The 25,575-nt window shown below is 55.3% G+C and overlaps 1 protein-coding gene across 2 annotated transcripts in view; it reads right to left on the reverse strand.

Annotated features, from left to right (window-relative positions):
• Positions 1-4,343: 4,343 nt before the first annotated feature.
• SLC2A1 (solute carrier family 2 member 1) overlaps positions 4,344-25,575 on the reverse strand; it is a 28,985-nt gene continuing 7,753 nt past the window's right edge. The window contains exons 2-10 of one of the 2 annotated variants that reach the window (XM_045064347.1): positions 20,917-21,012; positions 9,938-10,098; positions 9,549-9,789; positions 8,479-8,641; positions 8,194-8,381; positions 7,831-7,935; positions 7,290-7,391; positions 5,841-6,044; positions 4,344-5,424 (exon numbers count right to left, since the gene is read on the reverse strand). In XM_045064347.1, the coding sequence (XP_044920282.1) occupies positions 5,224-5,424; positions 5,841-6,044; positions 7,290-7,391; positions 7,831-7,935; positions 8,194-8,381; positions 8,479-8,641; positions 9,549-9,789; positions 9,938-10,098; positions 20,917-21,012 (1,461 nt within the window). In that variant the 3' untranslated portion in view covers positions 4,344-5,223. Of the gene's footprint in view, positions 5,425-5,840; positions 6,045-7,289; positions 7,392-7,830; positions 7,936-8,193; positions 8,382-8,478; positions 8,642-9,548; positions 9,790-9,937; positions 10,099-14,140; positions 14,339-20,916; positions 21,013-25,575 lie in introns of those variants that run through there. The other variant, XM_004740613.3, reaches the window with a different exon arrangement.

Below are 25,575 nucleotides of genomic sequence, written 5' to 3' on the forward strand. Positions count from 1 at the left end.
TGTGATCTGTGTCTATCAAATAAATAAATAAAAACCTTTTTTAAAAAAAACTTCTCATGTGATCTAAAGGCTTGACACAATCTAGCTGTCTGTCACCTCTTTGACCACGTCTACTTGTCACCCTAGTCCAGTGGCCTTGACCTCCTTGCTGGAGGCCAAACACGGTCCACCCCTGCACCTCAGAAATTGCTGTACCTTGACTTAGAAGGTTTTTCCCCCCAGGCATGTATATGATTTTCTCTCCATCCCTCATCTGTGTTTAAATATCACTCCCTTGGGAGACACGCAAATTATCTCATCTAAAACTTACCTATCTACACCTGCTCTCACAATCCATCATCCTCTCTCTTTAGACTGCCTTTTCCCCCCATAACACAAATCACCATCTGATACCTTATTATGCATTTGTTGATGGCTTATTGGGTTCTCCCCTCAGAATGTAAGCTCCATGAAGGTCTATAATAACTCCCAGCCCTGGAATAATGCCGGACTCCCAGTAATTCATCAGTAAATGAATGAGGCAAAACAAAAGATCTGAGTTCCAAGACAGGAAACAGCTTGCACTGGGAATCTATCAACAGGTGGTTTAGGAGATATCCAATGTCAGAGCCAGAGATGACCGTGAGAATGGAAGAAATCACTGGGAAACCACAGAAGTCTCGATGGTGAGCACTAGACTTTCCCAATAGGGTCGAAGGGGGAATGCGGACTAACTCCAGCTGATGCTGGCTTTACCCATATGTTATCTTCTTTCATCTTATTATCACCACAGATGAGGAAATTGAAGATCAGAAAGGTGATTTCTTCAAGGTTATTCTGCTAAATAGCACGTTCTTTCCAAGATGCCTCATTGCTTAGGAGAAAGCTTGGCAAAAAGGGTGTGCCCAGTTAAGTAACAGTTGAAGGAATGAATGGACACGTTGTAGAGAAAGTGACAGTTAATTTACTCTACTTGAGATCAAATGGCCTTTCAAAGAGAGCAAAGGCAGACCAGGAAAAAGCAGTTTGAACAAAAAGTTTTGGGTTAGTTAGGTGAGGAGCTGTTCAGGAAACACTGAACACATCACTGTGGCTGGATCCTTTAGTGCTGAAGGAGCATAGTGGACGTCAAGGTTTCCAAGGACCAGAATGTGAAAAATCTTGCTTGCTAGGTTAAGGAATCTGGGCTTTATCGTGAGATAGTGGGGAGTATTAAGCCATAGAATAATGTGGTCATACACTGCTTTAGGAAGGTCATTCTGGGATGCCAGGGATAGGGTCACCAAGTAGATTTAACAGTCCTAGTAAAGGGTTATCTCAAGGGCTCTGAACCCCCTGGGAGGCTGAGGTTATCACCTGCCCAAAGAGTTCACACAACAGCCACTAGCCGGCAGCAATGTCCCAAGGAACAGCTTCCCCAGGGTTGTGATGGGATGTATCACCTGGTGGAAAACAAAACTTATAGGTGGCAGGGTGATCTGAGTGGAGGGAACCCAAAGGCCCATAGGAGAAGGACTATGTGGAGGTCACTGCCTAGAGGATGGTTAGGTGAGGTGGGGGCAGTGGTGAGCAATGAGGCTGCATCTGAGCTCTAGGCACTGATCCTGAATGGCCTTGAATTTCTGGACCAAGGAAGTTGGGCATTATCCCAAGGGAAATGGGGACCCAGGGAAAGTATTAAGTAGGAGAGAGACACATGACCAGATGTGCATTTTAGAAAGATTTGCGGTGTGGGCGGGGGGGCGCCTGGGTGGCTCAGTCAGTAGAGCATGAAACTCTTGATCTTAGGGTTGTGAATTACTTAAAAATAAAATAAATAAAATCTTAAAAAAAAAAAAAGATTTGCAGTGTGGGGAATAAGAGGAGACAGAAAGCAGAGAGAACAGTGAGATGAGATGAGATGGGATGAGATGCTGCAGTGATCCTGGGAGAGAGATGATGAGTAGCCAACAGCAGGGCCAGCAACTGCAATAGACGGGATGGGTCAGATCTGTGGGTGATTTAGGAAATAAACATCCTAGGATGAGAAAGGGGGCTTTCAAAATGTTGTTTTCACAGAAGAGAATTAATATTCTTTCCCTATTATTAAATACACATGCTTAATTGTTGGATTTTCTGGCCTAAAACTGCACTGGAACAACTCAGATTGTAGAACGTCACTGAGTCTAAATTCTAGTTCATTCGCTCAACAGCGCTGAGTTGAGTCTGCGGTGGCATCCTGGGGACAACGGAATGACTTGGCAGGGGCCTCCCCAGTCTGGTGGAAGGCCAGCCACCTCCTGTGTCAGCGATGGAGGAAACAGCACGCCGCGGGGCACAGCGCGGTAACCCGATGCAGGTTTTCAGGGAGAGGAGGCTTTTGAACCCAGGCTAACAGATGGAGGCTCTCACAAGCTGTCAGCGAACTGAGCTAAGTCCTGGAAAAGAAGGTGGCCGAGCGCAGCCTCGTTGTCTATTTACCCCCTTGCGTCGGAGACCGCACACGTCACCTTGTGCGCGCTAGGAATCCCAGCCGGGCTACACTCGCGGGTGGCCAGCGCTCCAGCCGCGCACACCCACATCTCCCCGCACGCAGACCTCGGAGGGGCTCCCGCACCGGGGCCCTGGCAGCTAGGCTGTGATTGGTGGCGGCCTGGGCCCCCGCCCCTCGCCAGCCAACAGTGCGGCCGATTGGTGGAGACGGCGCGGAGCCCCGCCCTTCCTGCGAGGCGACGAAAGGAGCGACCTCCGAACGGGTCCTGGCGTACTGGGGCTGGGGTCCGGGTGGATGGCGGATACCCCCGGTGCGCGGCCGGGAGAACAGGCGTCGAGGGGACGGAAGCCGTGCCTCCCGGGGCATTGTGGGCCACGGCTGGGGCGGGTCCGGGCTCCCGGCGCCTGCGCGCACCGCGCACTTTGGGAAATGGCCGGCGCCCGGCACGTAGGGGCGATCCCTGTAACGCCAGGGGACAGGCGGTGGGTTCTCGGGCATTTTCACACCCGGGTCTGGACCCCTAAGGGCGAGGCGGGTTTGGGATGCTGTTGGCTCTGCCCCGCTTCGGTGCTTCGGACTGGTGGCGCCACCGACTTGTCATCTTTCGTGCGCTCCTCCCTCCCCACCCATCCCCTGACGGTTTCCTTGCACCCAGCGGGAACAGCCTCCAGGGGTGTCGCCGTGAGGAGCTCACCCCTGCATCCTGGGCCCCTCTTCGCACTGCTCCTCTAGGCTCTCTCGAAGCTTATAAAGGTAACTGCTTTCAACGGAACGTCTTTGGAGGCTCAAAAAGCTTCCTCTGTCAAACTTAACACCTGGCCCCAACCCTTCAAGGTTAACCCTTTTCTGAACCACAGTCCTCTGTGACTTGGGGATGGATAATGCCTCAGATTCTTTGTACCTAATGATGGCCACGGGCACTTACATTTACTAAGTACCTGTTTTCCCCTCGTCATTCCGTCCTACAATCATTCTCCACCCGAGGGAATTTGGAATTTTACATAATTCTGCGTGCTATGAAGACTTCTACAGGCAAATTCCAGCCCCCACCCGCGCGTCCCGTGTTCTCAGTTGAAGCTCTAGGGACTAATTTCCTTGGTGCTTTGTTTCACAACTCTTCTCCACGTGTCCGCTGTGTGCCAAGCCCACCTTTAATGCCAAACACCCCGATGAACCAAATTGACTTCCACGAAATTGATACCAAAGGGAGAAATCAGGAGTTGTAGGTTAAGAGGAGGAAGAGTAGATAGGAAAGGGAGAGATGAAGTTCTTGAAATTTCTGGGTAGGAATGGGGGGTCAGAAGTCTTGAGAGAGGCCACAGTAGCTCTAAGCTATCGGATCAGAGGGGGCATTTCCAAATGAAATGAAGGCAGCCTGACAGTGCTCACTGGGCCCATTGGTGGTGGTGGTAGGACGCGGACGACTCAAGTTTGGGTAAAGAGTTGTGTAATTGTTAGAAGTAGGAGTTCTAGAATGATTTGCTGTGAGGTTTCAGGCCTCTCTGGGCCTGTCAAATGCAGATGTAGTACCTACCTCACATTTAAGATAATGCCTATCAAGGTTAGCACATCATTTTCTAAAAACCAGCTCTCATGTGAAGAAAAAGAGAAATGCCTCGAATGCCAGCTTACTTAGATTTTCTCTGGGTGATAAGGCATCTCCCAACCAAGTACTAATCAGGCCCAACCCTGCTTGGCTTCTATCAGTGAGGTCAGGTGCATTCAGGGAGGAATGGCCCTAGACAGACAAAGCAGGTGTTGATTAGAAGTGCTTGGAAGGGACTGGATCTTGAGTCAGAAGTCCAAAAGGTCATGGTCACTATGGCAGTTGCTTCTCTCCCATTCCATCCAAATCTTCCTACCCTTAACACACAAGCATTTCAAAACCATGTTTCTAAAAACCAGCCATTTATATCTGTTTAGGTAAGTTACAGAAGGAGTAAGGTGGTGTATTTACAAAATGGTTTGTCCAGATATACTATAACTTAGTGTCTGTATTTAATATTGACAACCAAAAAATATATATAAATATCTTCCATCTATACACAGCAGGGCAGGAGTGTCTGTGGTCTTCTTGCGCAGTGGGTTCTCAGCCTCCCAGGGCCCTCCTCTCGTGATGATCGTCTGGCCCTCAGTGCAAAGGAGACTAGAAGCTGGTATAGCCCAGTTGGCCCTTCCTCTCTCCTCCCTGCACTCCAGTGCTCTCAACTGGTCTCAGGCAAGGCAAAATTACTTTAAGTGGTTGGGTAGGAAGGGCGAACCCTAATGGAGCCTGACACTTAGGGCAGCGAGATCCAGGCCTCAGAAGAAAGTGGCCACAGCTACCGCTTGGGATAGAAGCCTCATAGTTCATAGTTCAATTAGTGTGTCCTTGGTCATAGGTCCAGCCCTACAGATTAGCGTGGTGAAGAAGGCAAGTGTCTAGGCAGGGCTTGGTCCCCACCTTCAGGTACTGAGCCATTCAGGGTGAAGTCTGGGGTGTAGATAGAGGAGACTCTGGCTGATAAAAAAATAGTAACAAAATCAGTAATAAAAAAATTATAAAACTTGTTGCTTGTCTGAATAGATCTGAGCAATAGTCTTGTTTTTGTTAAAATCCTGGAGCCATTAACATCCTGAATACGCTTCTGGACATCTTTGTTGGCTGAAGGAAGGAGCCCCAGGCCCAGCTCTGCTGAAATCTGTCAGTTTGGAAATCTTATCCAGCTGCCTGTGCTCCGAGAGATCCTTGGAGCTGCTGGGAGCAGGCCAGGCTGGTAGTGTGGGGTGCCTCACACTTGGGAATCAGCCCCCAGGGGGTGGAAGAGCTCCTCGGGCGTCTTGTCACTTTGGCTGGCTCCCCCCTGCCGGAAACCAGAAGCAATCTCGTCAAAGGTCCGGCCTTTCGTCTCAGGAACTTTGAAGTAGGTGAAGATGAAGAAGAGAACCAGGAGCACAGTGAAGATGATGAAGACATACGGCCCACACAGTTGCTGAAAAACACACAGATACACTCGTTTGGAGTACTGACCCTTCCTCCTGGCTGTAGGGCCTTGACCTGTAAGACTTGGGGCCTTTGATCTGAAGAAGGGACAACTGAAAAAGCCCCCAACCCAGAGTGCTGAGATGATTAAATGACCTGCCTGCACCTGGCACATAATGGGCTCCAGGGAGCAGGGTCCTCCCCCCACCCCCCCAGGGCAGAGCAGAATGGAGACAATTCAAAGCTAAGTAAGAACCCTGGAATGGAGGTCAGGGTTTTTAGCTGTGTGATCTGGGCTTCAGAGACTTGACTTCCTCCTCAGCAGGATTCGGATGTAAGAGCTGGGAGAGCACTTGGCACAGCAGCGCGAGGGGGGCCTGCGTGCAGGAGAGGAATGGTGGGCATGGAGACCGGGGCGGTTCTCACCTCGACATACTGAAAGCACATGCCCACAATGAAATTTGAGGTCCAGTTGGAGAAGCCAGCAACAGCAATGGCAGCTGGGCGAGGACCCTGGCTGAAGAGTTCAGCCACAATGAACCACGGGATGGGACCAGGGCCCACTTCAAAGAAGGCCACAAAGCCAAAGATGGCCACGATGCTGAGATAGGACATCCAGGGCAGCTGTTCCTGTTGAGGACGAGAGAGGGGTGGAAAGCTGGATTAGGCGGGGACTGGACGCTCCAAGAAAACACACTGCTGACGTAGCCCAGGGCAGGGCTAAGAGAGCTCTCGCCTGGGAGGCAGGTGGCTTGGGGCTGACCCTGGATTGGCTACATTAGGCTTGGGGCTGATCCTGGATCAGCTACATAACGTAGACTCTCCACTGGGTCTCACTTTCCTCATTTGAACAAAATGACTTAAGTCCTGTAAGGGCGGGTGTGCAGTGGAGTGTACCCTTCGGGAACAGTAACGTGGGGTGTACATGGGAGGGGCTAAGAAGAGGATCCTGCGGTCCCCTAGCTCTGGACGCAGAGCAGTCTGTCGGAAGCTGAATGATGGGGAAGAACATTCCTGGGGTAAATGTTAAGGACTATAGGGTGCTCAGCTCAGGACCAGCAGAACAGGCCCCAAGCAGGTGGCCAGATATCATCATTGTCTTCCGGGAGGCCACCGTGGAAAAGCCATAGGCTTTGGTTCTGATCCCAGATCTGTTACGAATCCCCTGCAGCGTGCCAGACCTCTCAGCCATCACCAGACTCTGGATCCAGACTTGATTAAGCTGTCAAATGAGCAAACTGCTGCTTCCTTGCCCTGGAGGCGGACAAATGAGGGTTTGTGCAGGGAAGGTGGCTTGCACACCGTTACCATTGTAGCCAGCACACCTGAGATGAGCTCCTAGCTTTGTCCTTTATCTGCTGCTGCCTTCCTCACCTCACTGGACTACGTTTACCACACCTGGGAACTGGGAATACTAACTGCACCACACGGGGCAGTGGCCGAGAATGGAGAGAAAGCATGCTTCCACGTGGTGGTGGTTGCGGGGGCTCCTATTTTCTGGGGCTCTTCTACAGATGAACTAAGGCCATGGAGGGAGACTTTGAAAGGTTCAGTACTGGCAGAGCAATTCCTGGGGAGAGGATGCTTAGGTTATAGGGCCAGAGGTGCTGTGGCAAGAATGCACCAAACCTGGAGAAGCCAGGGCACGACCAGTCGTAAGTGGGTGGAAGGAGACAGCTCTGGGGGGCCAGGAGGTCAGACCTGAGCCCAAGTGGGGTTGGGAAGAAACGGGCAGAACTAGGGAGAGGGCAGCTCCCACCGGGGCTCTGGATGCCCCTGGCCAGGCTGGGGCTGCCATCCTCCTCCTGGGACCCGAAGCTCCTGGTGCTATCCCCCCAACTCGTGCCACCCCACCGCCATAGCGTGGCCACTCACCAGCAACGCCAGCGCGATGGTCATGAGCACGGCACAGCCCGCCATGCCGGCCAGGCCGATGAGGTGCAGGGTCCGCCGGCCAGCTCGCTCCACCACGAACAGCTGCGGGCAGACACAGGGTCAGCGCCACCCGCTCCTGCTGCCTCTCTGACCCACAACCTCATCCAGAGGCTCGTCCCCAATGCTGGGAAAGCCACACGGCACCGCCTCCCCCCTGGGGCTCAGCTTGGGGACTACACAGGACTTGAGGGGCGGAGAGCCGGATCCAGACGGCAGGATGGGGTGACGGCTGGCCCCAGAGGGCGCAGAGCATTCTGGCTGGGACTCTGGGCAGCCACTGCACTTCTTAGCATCAGTGTCATGGGCTGTTAGACTTGAGTAATGAACTGGACAGGCTTGTGAGGATGAGCCGACACGCACTTACGAGAACCTGACACACGCTCGGCTCATAGTAAACGCTGCTATTCAGCAGCGAGGCCCTAAGGCCAGCTTGAGCCAGACCCCAACAGCTGAGTGGGGGTGGGCCCTGATGCTGACTCACCGACACGACAGTGAAGGCTGTGTTGACGATGCCGGAGCCGATGGTGGCATACACAGGCTGCTGCACCCCCGCCTTCTCGAAGATGCTCGTGGAGTAATAGAACACCTAGGGGACGGACAAATGCTTGGGGTTTGGCCGAGTGCCACAGCCATTCTCCTGCTGCTGTCCCTGTGGGTACGGGACCCAGGGCAAGGACAGGATGAAGGGGACCCGGCACCAGGGCCCTGAGAGGTTTTGGCTCTGCAGGAAAGCCGTTGCTGCGGCAGGGGTGTTTGTTTTCAGTGGGGGATCTGGTCCCAGCACACACTTGACCGCAGGGTTTGGCTGCGGCCCATGGGCAAGGGTGGCTGAGGGGGCACTCACAGCATTGATGCCCGACAGCTGCTGGGACAGCTGCAGCACCACGGCGATGAGGATGGGCTGGCGGTAGGCGGGCGAGCGGAACAGCTCCAGGATGGTGACCTTCTTCTCCCGCATCATCTGCCGACTCTCCTCCTTCATCTCCTGCAGGTCGCGGGTCACATCAGCCGTCCCGCGCAGCTTCTTCAGCACTGCGGGGGGAGGGACCGGAGGGAAGGTGGGGGTGGCTCAGAGGAGGAAGGCGGCCAGGGCCGGGGGGTGGGGAGGAGGGCAGGGCCCTGCCCGTACCACTCTTGGCCCGGTTCTCCTCGTTGCGGTTGATGAGCAGGAAGCGGGGGCTCTCGGGGCAGAAGGGAAGCAGGACGCACTGCACCAGGGCTGGGATGAAGATGACGCTCAGCAGCAGGGGCCACAGGTCCTCGTTGCCCATGATGGAGTCCAGGCCGAACACCTGGCGGAGGCCGGGATGGAGGAAGCCGCCCTGGCCACCCCCGCCCTAGCCACCCCCACTGCCAGCCCCGCACCAGCCCGTGGCCTCCGCCCACTTTGTAGAGGGGCTGCCGGTCAGGCGAGGCGAGGCTCTTCGGAACCTCAGTTCCCGCAGTCGTCACACAGGGAAAAGTAGGACCGACCTCACAGCAGAAGTGGGGGGACACATGTGGCAAGGGGGAGTCACAGGGCAGGGGGGCTTTGGGGATGGGGAAGGGAAAGCCTTCTGGAGAGAAGGTGGTGTCTACGTAAAGGCATCAAGGCCCGGGGGCATGGGAGAGCCCGGCATGTGGAGATACAGGAGAAGGACAGGACACAGGGCTGAGGTACAGGAGAAGGACAGGACACAGGGCTGAGGTACAGGAGAAGGACAGGACACAAGGCTGAGATACAGGAGAAGGACAGGACACAGGGCTGAGATACAGGAGAAGGACAGGACACAGGGCTGAGGTACAGGAGAAGGACAGGACACAGGGCTGAGATACAGGAGAAGGACAGGACACAGGGCTGAGGTACAGGAGAAGGACAGGACACAGGGCTGAGATACAGGAGAAGGACAGGACACAGGGCTGAGATACAGGAGAAGGACAGGACACAGGGCTGAGGAGGCTGGGACGAGAAGGGCCCAGTCATCTGGACGCGGCTCTCGTGCCTGGGAGGCCCTGGGGAGGTTGGGAGTGGGGGAGTGGTCGCTGGGATCTAAGCCTACTAGGATGTGTGCCACGAGGCCATCCTTCGCTGCAGGGCTGCGGAAGGCTGGCTGAGAACAGTCATCGGGGAGACATCTGGACACACACACGAGAGCCACAGAAGCTGTGGGGCGCGGGGGGCTCGGGCAGTGTGAGCAGACAGACCCTGCCCCGGCTTACCTGGGCAATCAGGATGCCGACGACGATGCCCAGCTGGTGCAGGGTGCCCAGGGCCCCGCGGAGGGCCGTAGGGGACACCTCCCCCACGTACATGGGCACGAAGCCTGTGGTCAGGCCACAGTACACACCAATGATGAAGCGGCCCAGGATGAGCATCTCAAAGGACTTGCTCAGTTTCGAGAAGCCCATGAGCACAGAGGACACAAAGGCCAGCAGGTTCATCATCAGCATGGAGTTCCGCCTAGGGGTGGGGTCACCGGTCAGGTGCGTGCCTACATCTCCCCAGAGTCCCAGGGGCTAGGTCACAGACAACACCCTGAACAGGCAGGGAAGTCTCCCCTCCCCCCATCTGGGACCCCCTGGCCACAGCCAGAACCCGTTCTGCTCACCTGCCAAAGCGGTTAACAAAAAGGCCCACAGAGAAGGAGCCAATCATGCCTCCTACAGAGAAAATGGCCACAGAGAGGGACCACAGGGTGGTGAGTGTGGTCGACGAGATGCTCTCCCCATAGCGGTGGAACCATGTCTGGTTGTAGAACTCCTCGATCACCTGCGGGAGGAGAAGCAGCCTGCTGGGGAGGGGAGGCAGCGGCCCTTTTTCCCTTCCGTGGTCCCCTCCATGGGGGCCACTGACCACAGCGTGCCGGAGAGGGCCCAACACCTGGCTGGGCCCCAAGGTCACTGCATATCCTTAAGCCAAGTCCCTCCCTTTGGTGGGCCTCGGTTTCCCCAGGTGAGGAACAAGGGGCTGGGCTCCATCTCCAAGAGGGGAGCCAGCTTTTATGCTTTCCCCAGATGCAGTTTCCAGTACCCTCAGGGGTCACAAGGTTAACAGAACTTGCTAGCGGGAGGGGGATACAGCAAATGACCCACAGTCAGGGCAGGGAGAGTTTCAGGGAGAAAGTGTCTCCTCCGACTTGCCCCCCTCTTCTCTTCATGGCACATAAGGCTCTCCTGGCCTCTGTGCCTTCTCCCCAACCCCATGGCTGGGGAGGAAACACAGCTGGACAGATGGCTCCTGGTTCCAGACGCTCTGGGATAAAGGGAAGGGCAGCTCACTGACTCACTGACTTTACCCTCAGCACCGGCATACAAGACGCGCACCTGAACCTCACACAACTGCCTTCTGACCCCTCGGCCCAGCTATGTGGGAGTTCCACCCCGAAGGATGACCCATGACCTCTTCCCCTGTGCCAGGTGCCAAGCTGGGACGTTTGGGGAAGGCTAAGGACAAGGAAGCAGTTCCAGGAACTGGAAACACCTGTCCTAGAGGCCTGCCCCCCCCACAGCCCTGCCCCCACCCAAAGGAGGGCCTGGCCTGATCCACCGGTTCTCCCTGGACACATTCACCCTACTCTCAGGCAACGCGGCCACACACCCAGTGCCACGGGACCGGTCTGACCCATCCAGCCACATGCGTAGCTGGGCATGGACCCAACATACCCAGAAACAGCCTTCTGTGCACTCGCCCCATCTCGCACACACACGGGTGTTCACAGTCTGAATATTCCTGGGTTCAGCCAGTCACAAACCTGCATGTCTCTCTCCGCTTCCACCACCTGCTGCTCAAACTCGGCTCCTTGCCCACCGAGCCCGTGCCCAGCCTGTCCAGGCAGCCCTCCCTGCAGCACGCGGCGAATCCCTTGGCACGCAGCAGTGTGCTGCCTCTCGCACCACCTCCGCGCCACTGCTCTCGGACCTCCCTAACCCTCCCAAGCCCCAGGGGTCTAGCAGAAGAGGAAATGGTAGGCAGCTACAACTGCCCAGGTTGGGGGTAGAGGGGGACCGAGGCCTTTGGTCCCAGGACAGATCATCAAGTATGCTGGGCCTGGCCCCATGGCTGCAATGGGTGCTTGGCCTCTCCATTTCCTGCCCTGCTGCCATGATCTGTCCCAGGTCTCTAGAGATGGCTGACAGGAGGCCGGGGTCCAGGGGGTTAGGAAGGATTGACATGGGCCTGGGGAATGGAGGGAGGCAGCCCCCATCTGTCCCAGGGAAGCCAGAGAGCACAGGGGTTACGAACCTGGACAACAACGGAGTTCAGGTCCCAAATCTACCCCTTTATCACAACCGCGACTTTGGACAAATTATTTCATCTCCAATGGCAACATTAGCAATATCTACTTCAGAGTGCTGCAGGGAACCAATGAGACAGAGTGCCTGCGTGGTGCCTGGGGACTGAGTCAAGGGACCTCCATCTCATTCCGGGACCGGCCCGAGGGCAGTGCAGACCGCTGACAAGGTCCAGCCAACCCTGCATCCCAGAATTCAAAGTCAAGGCTCTGGGTCAGACACCAGTCCGGCCTCCCCACCTCGCACCATCTCTACCTCGGCTCTAGGAATCATTTCCACACTCTCCACGGTTATTCCATCTGGAAGGACCATCCTGCCTTAACCATGCTGAGAACTTGTGAGGTCCAGCTCACAGGGTCCCAGGAGTCTGTCCTCTCTGAGGACAGGGACCCCAGGGATTCACACTGGGGCCTATCCCAGGGCTGGGGCCTATCCCAGGACTGGTGTCAGGGACACCTGGTGAGGGAATAGGAGGCTGAAACCAAGAGAGGGTCTCAGGCTCTCCTCCTGGGAGATTCTTCTCCTGGGGGGAGGGGAGCAGAAAGAAGGCAGATTTTAACAAAACAAAACAAAGTGCTTCTGTTCTTCAAGGGCTAACACCAACCCCCATGGAGGACTGGTTGGGAGAAGTAATGCTCCATTTATCAGACTCTGCAGAGAACAGGCCGTCCTAGAAAAGGGGACTGTCCAGATAAATGACACTCAGGCCACCGAGAACCCATCATCGGGGTGGAAATCTCTCTCCCTGTCAGTCTCACTCTGCTGCCCCTGGGGCTCTCTCCAGGGGCAGGGAGACCACCCCTCTGCCCCAGATAACCTTTAATGTTTGCATTTTGGAGTTCACAGGGTCTTCCTCTGTCCCCCGTGGTTCAGATGTTGTCTCAAGAGAACGCTCCACATATATCATTCTGATTTTTGCCAAGAAGCCAGCTAGCGGAATTACCCGAATTGCGTGCAGAGTCCACAAGTGCTGAGTAAGGGCTTACTCCCTAAATGAGCCTGAAGATGTGAGGCTGAGCTCTTTCAGCAGCTCAGGTCTTTAACCCTGTTCTTGGGGGGTGGCTGGCGATGCTGAGGTGGCCAATAAGAGGACCACATTTCCAGAGGTTCCCCACACCCAGTAAAGTGTGCTGCTTGTGGTGGCAAGTCAGAGGGGCCCAATCTTGTCCAGAGCTAGCTCAATGGCTCGTGAGCTCCCCGGCTACTCAGACCACTCAATGGGGATGGCTGAGGGTGAGCCACCAGCCCCCTCCACCTTCTCCCTCCCCGAAGCCCCAGCCCCAGGCTCATCCTTTCCACTCCCCAGTGGTACTTCCTGGCCAAGTTGAGGCTGCACAGTGGGTTCCTGCCTCTTGATCTGGCACTTGAGATTTCTGGGAAGAAGGTATGTCTGGTTTTCCATTTCTGCTGCTAGTGTGGGGACTCCGTGTCCTGTCCCCCCCCCCTGGGGGGGGGCGGTCCATGGCCCACGTGGGCCTGAGCTGGCCTTGGGCCCAGGAAAATTAGAAGAATGCTACACAGGGAGAAGCTCTGGGATTACCCCCCACCTAGTCTGTGCCCTCAGCGTCCATCCTACCAGTGGATGCCCCCAAGGGCAGCCTACAGTCCCCCAAAAGGACCCCACAGACCCAGGCTCCACAACAGGGTCACCAGCAGCCTCCAAAAGCCCAGCTCATATGTGAGGTGAGGCCAGGCTCGTGCTTCTCTGAAAGCTTCCACCTTACACACTCCTCACAAGCCTTGACCCTGCTGCCACCCTGCAGGCAGTCAGTCACTAGGTCCCACCAAACCTCCCTCCTGATCTGGCCCATTCTCTACCCGTGCAGCACCTGCCCTAGGTCTCGCTGGATTCCGCTCCTGACCCCTCCCATCCACTGAAGCGGTTCTGCTTCCCATGATTAATTACTCCCCATCATGCCATCAAAGCCCTGCACGTCCAACGCTCCAGGCTTAGCCATCCATCCGCAGCTCTGCTCCCTTCCCAACCCCTCCCACACGAGGGTCTGTGAGTGCTTGAACGCTGGGAGAAGAACGGGGACTACCATGGCATCAGGCTCTCAGGAGTTTAGGGCTATGAAGGATCTCTGACCCTAGAAGGCAGATGCCCATGGGGGACACCGCAGGGGTCAGTGGGGCAAAGCGGGCCTGCTCTGGACAGCTGAGATCCCGGACTAGACAGTTCCCAGTAAAAAGCTCTTCCTCAGCCTGCCATTTTCCTGGGGGTGGCGGGGTAGGCTTGCGTCACAGATCTGACTCCTTGGGAATCCCTCCCTCTCCTCCTCCCCGGGCGCAGGCAACTGTGGGAGAAGGACCACATGTGTGCCTGTCTGCGGAGGAAGTTCGGACTTCCTCTGTGTCTGGGTAGTGTCGGTAGTCAGGCCCTGGGCATGAGGCAGCGTCTGCTGCCCAGCATACAGAATAAGCAGTTACTCGAGCCACCTAAAGACAAAGGATTATCCCAAGGAATTTAGTGCCAGAAAGGACCTGAAGGAACTAGGGACCTGCCTCTAAAGTCTTACCTCGGACCCTGCCTGGCTGCCCCAGGTACAGAAACCCAGCAGACCTACAGAGCCCCAGGACACAGGTCTTCAGCTCTCAGAAGAAGAGCTTCCTAGGCTTCAGAGGATGGGACTGCTCGGGTCACAGGTAGTGAGTTCCCTGTCAGCAGGAAGCATACAAGTCAAAGTTTAGCGCAGAGATTGCTAAGCATTTTACGTAAAAGGCTAGACAGCAAATATTAAAAATGGGCACAGCCGATTTTTCTCCACCACCCGCAACCCTCTAAAAATGTAAAAACAATTCTTAGTGCAAGGGCCTTAAAAAAAGTCGCTAGCTGGATTTGGCCTCCCTGCCAACCCTTGATCTAGAATTCTCAACTACTGCCAAGAGAAGGGGACTGCTTTGGAACCTCTGGCTGGTCTCAACATCCTTCTCTGTAGATTCCTCTGCCCCAGGGTCTTCTAGATCATCCTGGGAGGGAGAGTCAGAGCTCCCTCTCCAGCCTCTCTTCTTTGTCCTAGATGTTCCGGGGGGTGGGGGGGGAGATGTAAAGGGGTTGAAGAGCTACCTAAGCTCTGAGCTCCAGTTAGACAGAAGGGCCAGCTTGTCCAGTTCAGTCCCTCAGCCTGCCCTTGACCCCGACTTCCTAGTCCCTGCTTTCCCCTCCCCTAAAGCTTATGTCCCCAGAGCAACACTCGGCCACACCCCAGGGTCAGTGGGGAGTTCCAGCAGATGCTACTGGTGGGGCTGGACAGATAGCCCCACCTGCTTGGTCCCCTGGGGCACCTCCCAGCGCCTGCAGAGGGGACTAGAAGCCAGATGGACCTAGAAGCTGGGTCACAACCCCCCAGTAGAGGCTCCGACCACCCACGCTGCTTCTCTGAAAGAGCCCTGAGATGGCTTCTCTCTGAAACCCAGGCCTGGCCTTTGCTCTAGCTTCCTCACAGGTCCCTGGCCTCCAGGGCCTCCCCTGCCGGCAGAGGGATCTTCAGGTCCCCATAGCAGGCCCCGCTCACAGCCTTGCCTGGCTCCCCACTGCCCTCCCCCTCGCTACCCCCCCCAGACCACCCTGGCACCCCGCATCTCTGCAGTTTCCCATGCGCTGTTCCTGTCTTCTCCCCGATGGGCCCTTCATCACCCTTCAGAGTATACACAAACACTCCGAGAGCCATCCCCAACACCCTCCCCTCCATCGCAGTGGTTCTCAAACAGGGGCAACTTGACTCTGCAGAGGACATCTGGCTATGTGTGAAGGCACTGTTGGTTGTCACACTGGTGGGAACGCTGCTCAACAAAATGACACCACTTAGGCGAGCACCCCCCACCCCCACCAACGCCAAAGATCTGGCCCTGACGTTCATTTTGAGAAGAGCCCTGCTCTCCGGGCCACGCACCTTCTCCCTCTGCCTTCTCTGCTCCCACAGGGCTTGCGCACACTTCCATGGCTGCCCTGAAACAGCTCGTCATCAGGAGACATGTATCCCCTTCTAGACTCAGTTTCAACATGGGGTAGGGAGAGGATTCATCTGCGTCACTAGGTCCCAGCAACAGGGCTAGAAGCAGAAAGAGTAGTCACTAACTAATAAATGAGCCACCTCTCTGAAGGGCTGAAGTGATGAAGCAGCTCAGACAGGCAGTAATGGTGTAAGGGATTGTGCAACTGTGTGTGGGAAACCGTTGAGAGGTCTGTACATGACTGAGCTTGACTTGGCCTGGAAGTCAGAGCAAGAGGGACCAGCTGTCAGCTGTAGGTGTGTGAGAGGGTGTATGGCTGCCCATCCGACTGTAGTATGGAACTGCCACTCCTACTGTGGTGGGCAAGGATGCAGACTGGAGCCAGATTCCCCGGGGTTCAAATCCCAGTTCTGCCGCTTACTAGCTGTGTGTCCTTTATTTAATTGCTTAAAATCTCTGTGCCCCCACTTTCTTGTAATACAGGGATTCTAGGGCCTACCTAATAAGGTTATTATAAAAGAAACTGAAGGATGATTTTTGAAGCACTGAGAGTAAGATTTGGCACACAGTAAGCTGTAAGGGTTTGTGTTAGTGGAGATGGGTGAAGGGGAGAGGGGAAGACCCTGAACTCTCTGGATCTTGATGGAAGTTAAGGAGAGGCTGCCTGGGGCTGAGAGCCTGAAGCCTGGAGCCCAGGGCAGCCCCAGTGGGCAGAGGGCTGTGATGGGAGCCCTCTTCAAGTTGGGTCATCTTGGGCTGACCTTGTCTGCTCTCCAGGCCAAGTTCCTCCTTTGTCAAACAAGGGATGATGAGCCAGTGGACCATTAAGCCCCTTCCAGCCACAACTCTGGTTTCTGAGGCTGCCTTATTCCAAGACACGTCCAACAATGTCCCTTGGCCAGGAATGCATGGATTCTAAATGGCCTCTAGTCACCCCTTGTTGGCAACTCGGCCATTTGGGGAAGGGAGAGGCAGCTCTCTCCACCCAGGACGGTGGTCAGGATGCCCTGTTCACTTATTTTGCTCTCTGTGGTCGGGCTTCCCTCCTCCCTCCTCCCCAGGAGACAGGAGGCCTGGCAGGGGCACCATCGGGATGTGGTCATCACTCCCTGGTGACGCCTGGAGGCCACCCGTAGCTCAGCCTCTCACTTTCCAAGTGACCTCACCAGTCCAAAGCTTCCTCCTCTAGGAGGAGGAGATAACCCAGCCCCACCCACCTTGCGGGGCAGCTGTGAGGAGATAATTTACCGGGAGGTGGTTTGTAAACATTTAAGATAATGTTATGATTAATTAACCACTTCCAGGAGGAAGCCCTGTGGGGCCTGTTTTATAAGCTCCAGCTTCAAGCGTCCTCACCATTAGTGGGGTACAGTCTCCTTCAGAGAGCAGGCCGAGGGAACCAGCCCAGGGCTGCATCCTAGGAAGCCGGGCAGTCGGGGTGTGGGCAGTTCCACTTCAGGGCAACACTTCTTGCCAGCCCATCTCCGCACTGCCTGGGCCACCTCACCTGTCCCTCCTTCCGCAAGGGGCCAACTCCCCTTCAGGGTCTGCCTAGCTGCCAACTCCTCCTTGAAAGGCCGCCCCCATCAATCCCACGCCAGCATTAGCCTGCCTTCCTCCGGGCTCCATCCAGAGCCACCCCGAAGCCCTCCATGAATTAGGAACCCCCCCTCCAATTAATTATGCTCTAGCTCTTCCCACGTCTCCCCCAGCCCTTCGGGAGTCTTAAGTTAGGGCTGGACTGGGTGGGGCCCAGCTTAGACCATGTGTCACAGCTCTACCCTCCCAGACTGTCTGGGACAGTGCCTTGCGCAGGAGTGAAAGTTTCGGAAGGACTGAGTCACAGGTCGGCTCCCAGCACAAAGGGGCAGCTTCAAGGCCAGCCATTATCTCTTAACTCTCTTGGCCATCCTATCCCCCCTTCACCATTTAGGTGAATCACAGCAAGTCCACTCCTGGTTGGAAGGGCTGGGTCAGGCTGACGAGAAGTACGTGCAAAGTGCAGGTGTAAACACAGGGGCACAGATGGCCACCCCCAGAAAGCCCGCTCCACTGCAGGGTGTGGGCAATGAGCACTGGCCCCTCGGGTCCTCACTGCGGACCTCGTGGCAGCGAGCTCCTCTGGACAGGGGCCCACAGATGCCACCATCAAGGACATCTCCGGTTCGGCTGGACCCTCCATGCCGCCCACCAGCCCTCCCCAGCTGTTCTGGCCTTCTGCCGGTCTCTGGTTTTAGGCAGGAGGACGCAAGAATGGGAGAACTGCTCCGTGGATCTGTCCCCATCTGCAAGTTCAGAAGTTTCTCAGTCGCTCCTGGTGGCCAAATGCAACCCTGGTGCCTCTGCCCCACCCCCACCCCCGCCCCTGCCTCCGGAGACCCCTCCCCCAAACTCGCCCTCACCCCCTCCGCTGATGCCCTAAGGCACATTTTAAAAATGGAATCTTCCCAAATAAAATAAAATGAAGTCTTCCCAAGTGAAAAGGCATCTCAGGTGGGCCACCCCTCCAATCACCAACCTCTTTTCTCCCTTCTCCACTGAATCTCTTGGAAGGACCCTCCCTACTCTTTCCCATCCCCCTCCACCCCCACCAGCGGGATGGAGGTTTCTACCCACGCAGTCCCACCCAGTCAACCTTTGGTCACCACACTGGCAACATCCGGTCTTGGGTGTTGGGCAATAAGGGGCCAGCTGGTCCAGCTCACCTTCTGGGGCTCCAGACAGCACTCCTTCACCCTACTCCCCAACTCCTCTTTTTTTTTTTTTTTTTAAAGATTTTATTTATTTATTTGACAGAGAGAGATCACAAATAGGCAGAGAGACAGACAGAGAGAGAGATGAGGAGAAGCAGGCTCCCTGCTGAGCAGAGAGCCCCATGCGGGACTCGATCCCAGGCCCCTGGGATCATGACCTGAGCCGAAGGCAGAGGCCCAACCCACTGAGCCACCCAGGCGGCCCCCAACTCCTCTTTTTATCCCAGTCTCTCTAGGGCATCCCCCTCTCCTGCTGTCTGAATACCGGTGACCAGCTCCTAGTTTTTCTCCAGCGGATTACCCGCGTGAGGAACAGACCCCCACGTCCAAATGTTTCCTGTGCATCTCCAGCTGTGTCTCACCGTACCTCAGTTCTGGCATGTCCCTCTCGTACCTCTCGGTCCCTCCCATACCGGGCTCCCCCACCAGAAACCCAGAAGCCACTTTCAAACCCTACTCTTGTCCTCACACTGAACTGATGACCAAATCCTGCCCACTCTTCCTGTTCGGTGTTTGTTTTCCTATCCCCACTTACTCGGAACCGCTGTCTCGCAATTTCCCTATCTCTCATTTCCCATTCTCAGACCCTCCCACTGCCCAGATGCCCTGACTCCTCACCCTCAAATGCAAATCTGATTCTATTTGTCCTCTTCAATGAGGCCCTATTGTTCTCACTCTAGTCCATACTCCTAGCTTGGCCCACGCCTTGGTGCCCACGGGCCTGTCCTGCTGGCGCCGGGCCATGCCACACCAGTGCGTGACTCTGTGGGTGAAATCGACCCACGAAGCCCTTTGTAAGTCAGGCCTGGGCTTCCCGTGGTGGCCTCCCCAGACTTCTTTCTCCTCCCTTTCACCCTAACCTGGACTGTCTGTCTCCTCTGCCTACCCAGCCCTGTTGCACTTCTGGAAAACGCTGCTATCCTGATCTCAGAGTCCTCATCCTGTCATTAACTCACTAGGTGTTCACAGTCCAGACTGTCACTTAACCCAGGAGCTCCCAACTCTGGCCACACGTGAGCATCGCTGGAGTGCGTTAAACATAAAATGGCCAAACAGCACCCCGGACTGAACACATCAGGATAGGAAGTGTCCAGGGGGCTCCTAAGGGGCAATCAGGAGCCCCCAAGGGGCAATCAACTGCAGAACTCAGCCATCCTCTTAAGACTGTGCAGAATTTCCATCTGTGTGGTTCCCAGATGGAGCCAGCTCCAACAAGAGCTGTTCAGAACACTTAGCTAAAGCAGGACCTGGGGCTGTTCCAAGCATGGGCGCCATTTCAGACAAGTCTGGAAAAGTCCTGTTACCTCTGCTGCAGCTGAGCATGACTCAGCAGGCCAGGCCTTCCTGGTAACCCGCTCCCGGGCATCAGGCGTGGCCCCCCAGAGCCACCCTCTGCCTACTGGGAGGAAGACCAGCTCTGACTCCCGACAGTGCCCAGTGCCCCTGAACTGGCTGCTGGTCCTTGGGAGCTGGCCACACTCACTTTCCAGCCTCACCCTCTGGAGGGCAGAATATGGCCCTGGCAGAACTGTCCACTCTCATTTCGTCCTCCCTAGGAAGGTACAGAGTTTTCAACTGATGAGGAAGCTGGTCAGGGAGACAGCCTGAGATTATGGAAACCGTCTGGCTTCTGAATCTACCATTCACTAGCTATGTGTGGAGCCTGCTGGTTATTTCATCTGCCCAGGGCCTCAGTCTTTGTGTCTCTAAAATGGAACTTAACCTCATTAACATGTGCAAAAAGGCTGGTATAGAGAAGGGACGCCTTCCAGTGGTTTCCTTTCTGCCCCTTGACCCCTCTCCTCTTCTCTCCTCCCTAAAGCAAGTGTGCTGAGCTAGAGATGGTCGAGGGGTTCCTTCCCGGGCCTGATATCCAAGGAACAAGTGAGGACAGATCTGGGATGTGCTGCAGGGAGAAGCAAGAAGCACAGACCCCTCCTCCCTATGGTTCCCTAGGGCAAGACATCATTTTTACGTGGACAGGGGGCATCCAGGGGAAGAAGGCTATTTCCAAGTGGAATAGGCGGACTTTACAAGGGAGGGTGCGGTTTGTGGACAGGTATGACCACAGGCTTGGGGACCACCCGGTCAGGAAGGTTCCAAGGCAGACTGGGCTTGGACACCAGCTCCACCCCTGCCTCGCTGGGTGATGCAGGGCAGGTTTCTTTCTCTGGCCACTCCCCCCACCTGCAGGACGGGAGCAGTGATTGTCGCCTGCCTGCTGGCCCACCGGCCCGCCTGCCTGCCTGGGCAAACTGAGCAGCAAGGGAGATAAGCACCACCAAGCCCTCTGGAACCCCAGAGTGTCACATAAATGCAGCATCATTGTATCACATGTTGCTCTGATGATTACGAGTGTCTGTGCTGGCTGGTCAAGATGACAAGCCCCCACGATTTTTGCAGCTCCAGGATTCCAAGGCCAAAATCAAGAATTTTTGACCTGTTCAGGGCCAGACAATTGGCTGGTGGGATCAGATGGTGAACTGATGTAAATGACTGGCACCTGAGAGGCAGGGGGAGCCTGTGGGGTGTGCGGTGCCCAGCAGAGCAGGCTGGCGTTGATAAGCCTGGGAAGGCATAGCACTCACCTTCTGCGGGGCATTGATGACTCCAGTGTTGTAGCCAAACTGTAGGGAGCCGAGCACTGCCCCTCCCACGGCCAACATGAGACGGCCCGTCAGCTTCTGCAGAGAAAAGAAGACCCACTCTGTTACAGGCATGTCTGGGCCCAGGTTACTCCAGGGCACAGGCGGGCAGGTTCCCGTGTTCAGATATCTAGCTTGGCTCCTGGCACCACACCAGTCCTTCTCCCAGGAAACTCAGCCACTTCCTGACCTCGGATGCCTGAACCAGCCCCGCAAACTTCTAGACACTAGGCTGGCCAGACTCTTTCCTTGGGGGAGAGGGGAAGTCGGGTCTTCTCCCTCTGTAGCCAGGTCTTGGCTCTCTGGAGTCTCATTCCTCTGGTGGAACCATGACCTGCCCAGGTCCAGGGGGCTCCAGACTCTGTTTGGGAGGCCCAGTAATCAACTCCCCTATGCAAGGGGGGGGGCAGATTACATGGGAGGAACAGCATACAGTGTAAGCACCCTGACTTTGGGCCAGAAAGTGCTGGCTTCTGGTTCCAGCTGACCGGAGTCCCAGCAGGCTGCCACCCTTCCCTAGTCCCGTCCGGACCCCCATTTGCTTGTGTACAAGGCAGGGGGAATCATGCTTGGCAGCATTGGAGATGTGGTCTTGCCCTCCCTTTCCCTCCATTCACAGAGCAGGAAACTGAGTCCTGAGAGGCAGAGACAGATTACGCAGGGGTCTGCGGAGAGTCAGGCTGGAGCTCAGGGCTCCTGACTCCCCACCTCGTGCCTCTCATGGCAACCATCCGCAGAGCATGGGCTTCCCAGGGTTATGTGGACACAGATGACGTAACAGGCAGGAACGTGCTTTGGAAAAGTACATGACACCAGGCAAGTAAGAGTGTCGGGCCAAGGTGTTTCAAGGGGCAAAGGGTTGGGGGGAAGAAAAGCATGGAGGGTCTCTGTCCCCCCCGCAGCCTGGGGCATGAAGGCCCCAGACAGGAGAACCCTGGGTGAACAAGGTGCCATACCCTTGGGACTCGATTTCCCAACAGAACCCAGAAACAGCCCCGTCTTCAAGATCCTCACAGACAGCACTGGGTTTATGGCTGCTCAGACCGGTTCCTCTAGCATGGTCTTTTCACCCTCTAGAAGCTGTCAGGCCAACAAGCGCAAAAGCCAAGGTTCCCACATCAGAGGTGGAGAGAGGGAGACTTCGTTAGTTAGCCTGAGCGCTCAGGCGGAGTCCGTTCTTCAGCAGGTGAGTGCTGGGACTGTCCTGGACATTCATCCTGGGCCAGGGCTCTCCTCACAGGGGACTGCAGGCCTTCCAAAGTCTCCCTTCCCTTAGCTCCCCAGGGAGCCTCCAGACCCAGGGCTGTGGGCCCTGTGTGTGTGGGGAGCATCTGACCGATGTGCTCTGTGGGCCCCAGCCAAGCTAACTCATCATCGGGTGGCCGCTGGGATAAAGGCAGAGGCAGTCACAAGGCACTGAGCGTGGACCGAGGAGGGCTGGAGAGCCGCTGTTGAAGGCCTCCATGTGAGGGCTCCCTGCCTGTGGTGAGTCACGTGTGAACTTGGGGTTTTCCACACAGAGTACAGTATTAGTGGTGTGCCAGAGAGAGATTTCTCTAATTCACGTTAGAATAAATGTAAATATGATTTAATAAAATATGGCACAGCTGTATCATAGAATACAGTGGGGAAAAAAAGAAAGTTCTCTAGGGGCACCTGGGTGGCTCAGATGGTTGGGTGTCTGCCTCCAGCTTAGGTCATGATCTCCAGGTCCTAGGATCGAGCCCCACGTCAGGCTTCCAGCTCATCAAGGACTCTGCCTCTCCCTGCCATCTCTCAGATAAATTTAAAAAACAAAAACAAGGGGCACCTGGGTGGCTCAGTGGGTTAAAGCCTCTGCCTTCAGCTCAGGTCATGATCCCAGGGTCCTGGGATCAAGCCCCACGTCGGGCTCTCTGCTCCGCAGGGAACCTGCTTTCTCCCCTCTCTCTGCCTGCCTCTCTGCCTACTTGTGATTTCTCTCTCTGTGACAAATAAATATTAAAAAACAAAAACAAAAACAAAAAAAACCTTAAAAGAAAAAAAACAAACCCAGAAAGCTCTTTACTTATTGATTTGGGACACTTCCCAAGCTATATTAAGGGAAAAGCTAGCTTCCTAGCAATGTGTGTTGCATGCTGTGTGTGGTATGAAAAGAAAAAGAAATGGCTGAGGACGGGAGGGGAGGCAGAACACACCCCATCTATCTACCTACTTAAAACAACACATAAGAAAGGTAACGCTGTACCCTGGGATCTGGATGGCAGAGGCTAGGTGGTGTAAAGGTTTCACTTTACACCTTTTTGCATGCTTTTTAACTTTGAACCATGTGACTGTATCACCTACTCGGAAGAATTTACTTATAAACCCCTTGGTTTCCTATTACTTCGAACAAAGCATTTAAATAAAAATGAACAGCACACAGATGACGTCGTGAACCGCAATACAGATGACCTGTGATCAGGAAATGAACAGCACAGCAGAGCTGTGAGCGCTAAGTTGTCTTATCACAAACCCCGTTTTCAATCTGGCTCGATGTCCTAGGGGTGTGTGCGACTCTGAAGTTACTCTTGTGGCCCCCCCACCCCGTTGAGCAGCTGTGGCCTCTGACAATGGGGGCTACTAGGAGCCAAGGACAGACATCTGGGCTAGAACTGCCATGGGCAGGTCAAGGTCAAATTCTGCTTTAAAGAAAACCTGCCTGCCTACCCACTCCTGGTTATAACCACAGCCACCCCAGCAGGCTGCTGCACTAGGACTCAGGCATGCTCAGTGACCCATGCTCCAGGCCCTGGATGACACAGACCCCAGTCCCAGCATCAAGGTATTTTGTCTGGGACAATCGAAGACAGGTTTGTAGGTGGTGACATTGAAGTTGGCCATGAAGGACATACTGAGTCTGCCAAGTGGGGAAGCAGTGGCAAGACTGCATTCCAGGTAGCCAGAACAGTCTGTGCAGGGGGAAGAAGAGGGGCCTGATTCTGCCGGATTAAACAGGCAGTGCTCAGTGTGGCCGGATGCTAGGCGCAGCAGAGGAGATGTTGCGTCCCTTTCCCGCAGGGAGGCACACCCCCACCACACCCAGGGGGATCTGGGATCAGGGCTGTACTGAGATCAGGAGACCCAGGCAGGAAAGCAGAGAAGGGCTTCTCTTCACTTCGGAGTTGGGACACATGGAGACCTCTGGGCTCAGGTTCCTCACGGAGGAGAATGGGGGATCCAAGTTCCTTCCCTAAAGACTTGCTGTCAAGTTCAGTATCCGTGGCCATTAGGGAACCTGGCAGGGTTCACCTGACAAGCATGTGCTGCACCCGGGAAGCATGGGAAGCCACTCTCCATTGGGCCACCACAGCACCACCTGCCCCCACCTGCTCTGTGGCTCATCTAGGTGCCACAATGAAATCCATTCATTCCACACCTTTAATTTAGGGGTCAGGCTGACGAACTACTTGGTGGCGACTGGAGAAGGGGAACAAATCCACAGCTGTGGCTTTCTTGTGAAGCCTTCTTTTTTTTTCTTTTTAATTTATTTTTATTTATTTTATTTATTTATTTATTTATTTATTTGACAGAGAGAGAGATCACAAGTAGGCAGAGAGGCAGGCAGAAAGAGAGAGAGAGAGAGAGAGGAGGAAGCAGGCTCCCTGCTGAGCAGAGAGCCTGATGCGGGGCTCCATCCCAGGACCCTGAGATCATGACCTGAGCTGAAGGCAGCGGCTTAACCCACTGAGCCACCCAGGCGCCCCTTGTGAAGCCTTCTTTAAGAGTTGGAAGCGTAATGTGGAATCTGGAATCTAGAATCTGTGACCCCCAGGAGCCCACCCTGGTCACCCATCTGGGACTACCCTGCGGCTGAGGCTACCTTCTAGAAGAACCTGCCCTCTCACAGGGTGTTGCCCTAGTTGCGTCCCCTGCAATTCACCCACCAGTCTGGGAACTCCCTCCAAGAATGGGGCCTGAGTCTTACCCAGCTCTGCAGCCAGAGCGCGCCCACGGTTGGGCACAGTACAGATCATTCATTCGTAACCACTTCCGAATTTTCCTTTCAGGGTATTTATTTGGCCAGAAAAGTGCTCATCCTTACAGATTTTACCTCGGCCATTTATCAAACCCCAGGTGGGCACTGGAACATCAGCTCTGAGAGGCATGAACAGGCTAACAGTAACTCCCACGGCCTGGGACTTGAGAGGAAAGACCTCAAGTTCAAATTTGGGCTCTCCTAGGAGTGCCACAGGCCTCTCAGTTCAGCACATGCCCAGGCTCAGGGACCAGCAAAGAGGAGGACCTCACACCCCCACCCCCATCAGCCCTATCCCAATGTAAGGGTCCTGATGCAGGGTCAGCCTGGGGACTTCTCCTCCCACACACTGGGATGCCAGATGGCACACTGGCCATGCCGTGTAACTTGCTAAGCACTGTGGCCTTTTGACCCTTGCCCAGGTGCCTTCCTCAGCACCGTGCTCCAGCCCTGGGCTTGGCCGGCAGCAGGCCCTTAGTCAATATTGGCAGAGGGAGGGCTTTCCCTGCAGGAGCAGGGTCCCGTGCTGGCTGGATCCAGACGCTGCTCCCATCCCATCCTCCTCCCACAGCTTCTCGAGCGGTTTCCTGACAGGCGCGGAAGCA

Source organism: Mustela putorius, unplaced genomic scaffold (assembly GCF_011764305.1).
Source record: "Mustela putorius furo isolate JIRA1106 unplaced genomic scaffold, ASM1176430v1.1 tig00003853_pilon_pilon_pilon, whole genome shotgun sequence".
NCBI lineage: Eukaryota > Metazoa > Chordata > Mammalia > Carnivora > Mustelidae > Mustela > Mustela putorius.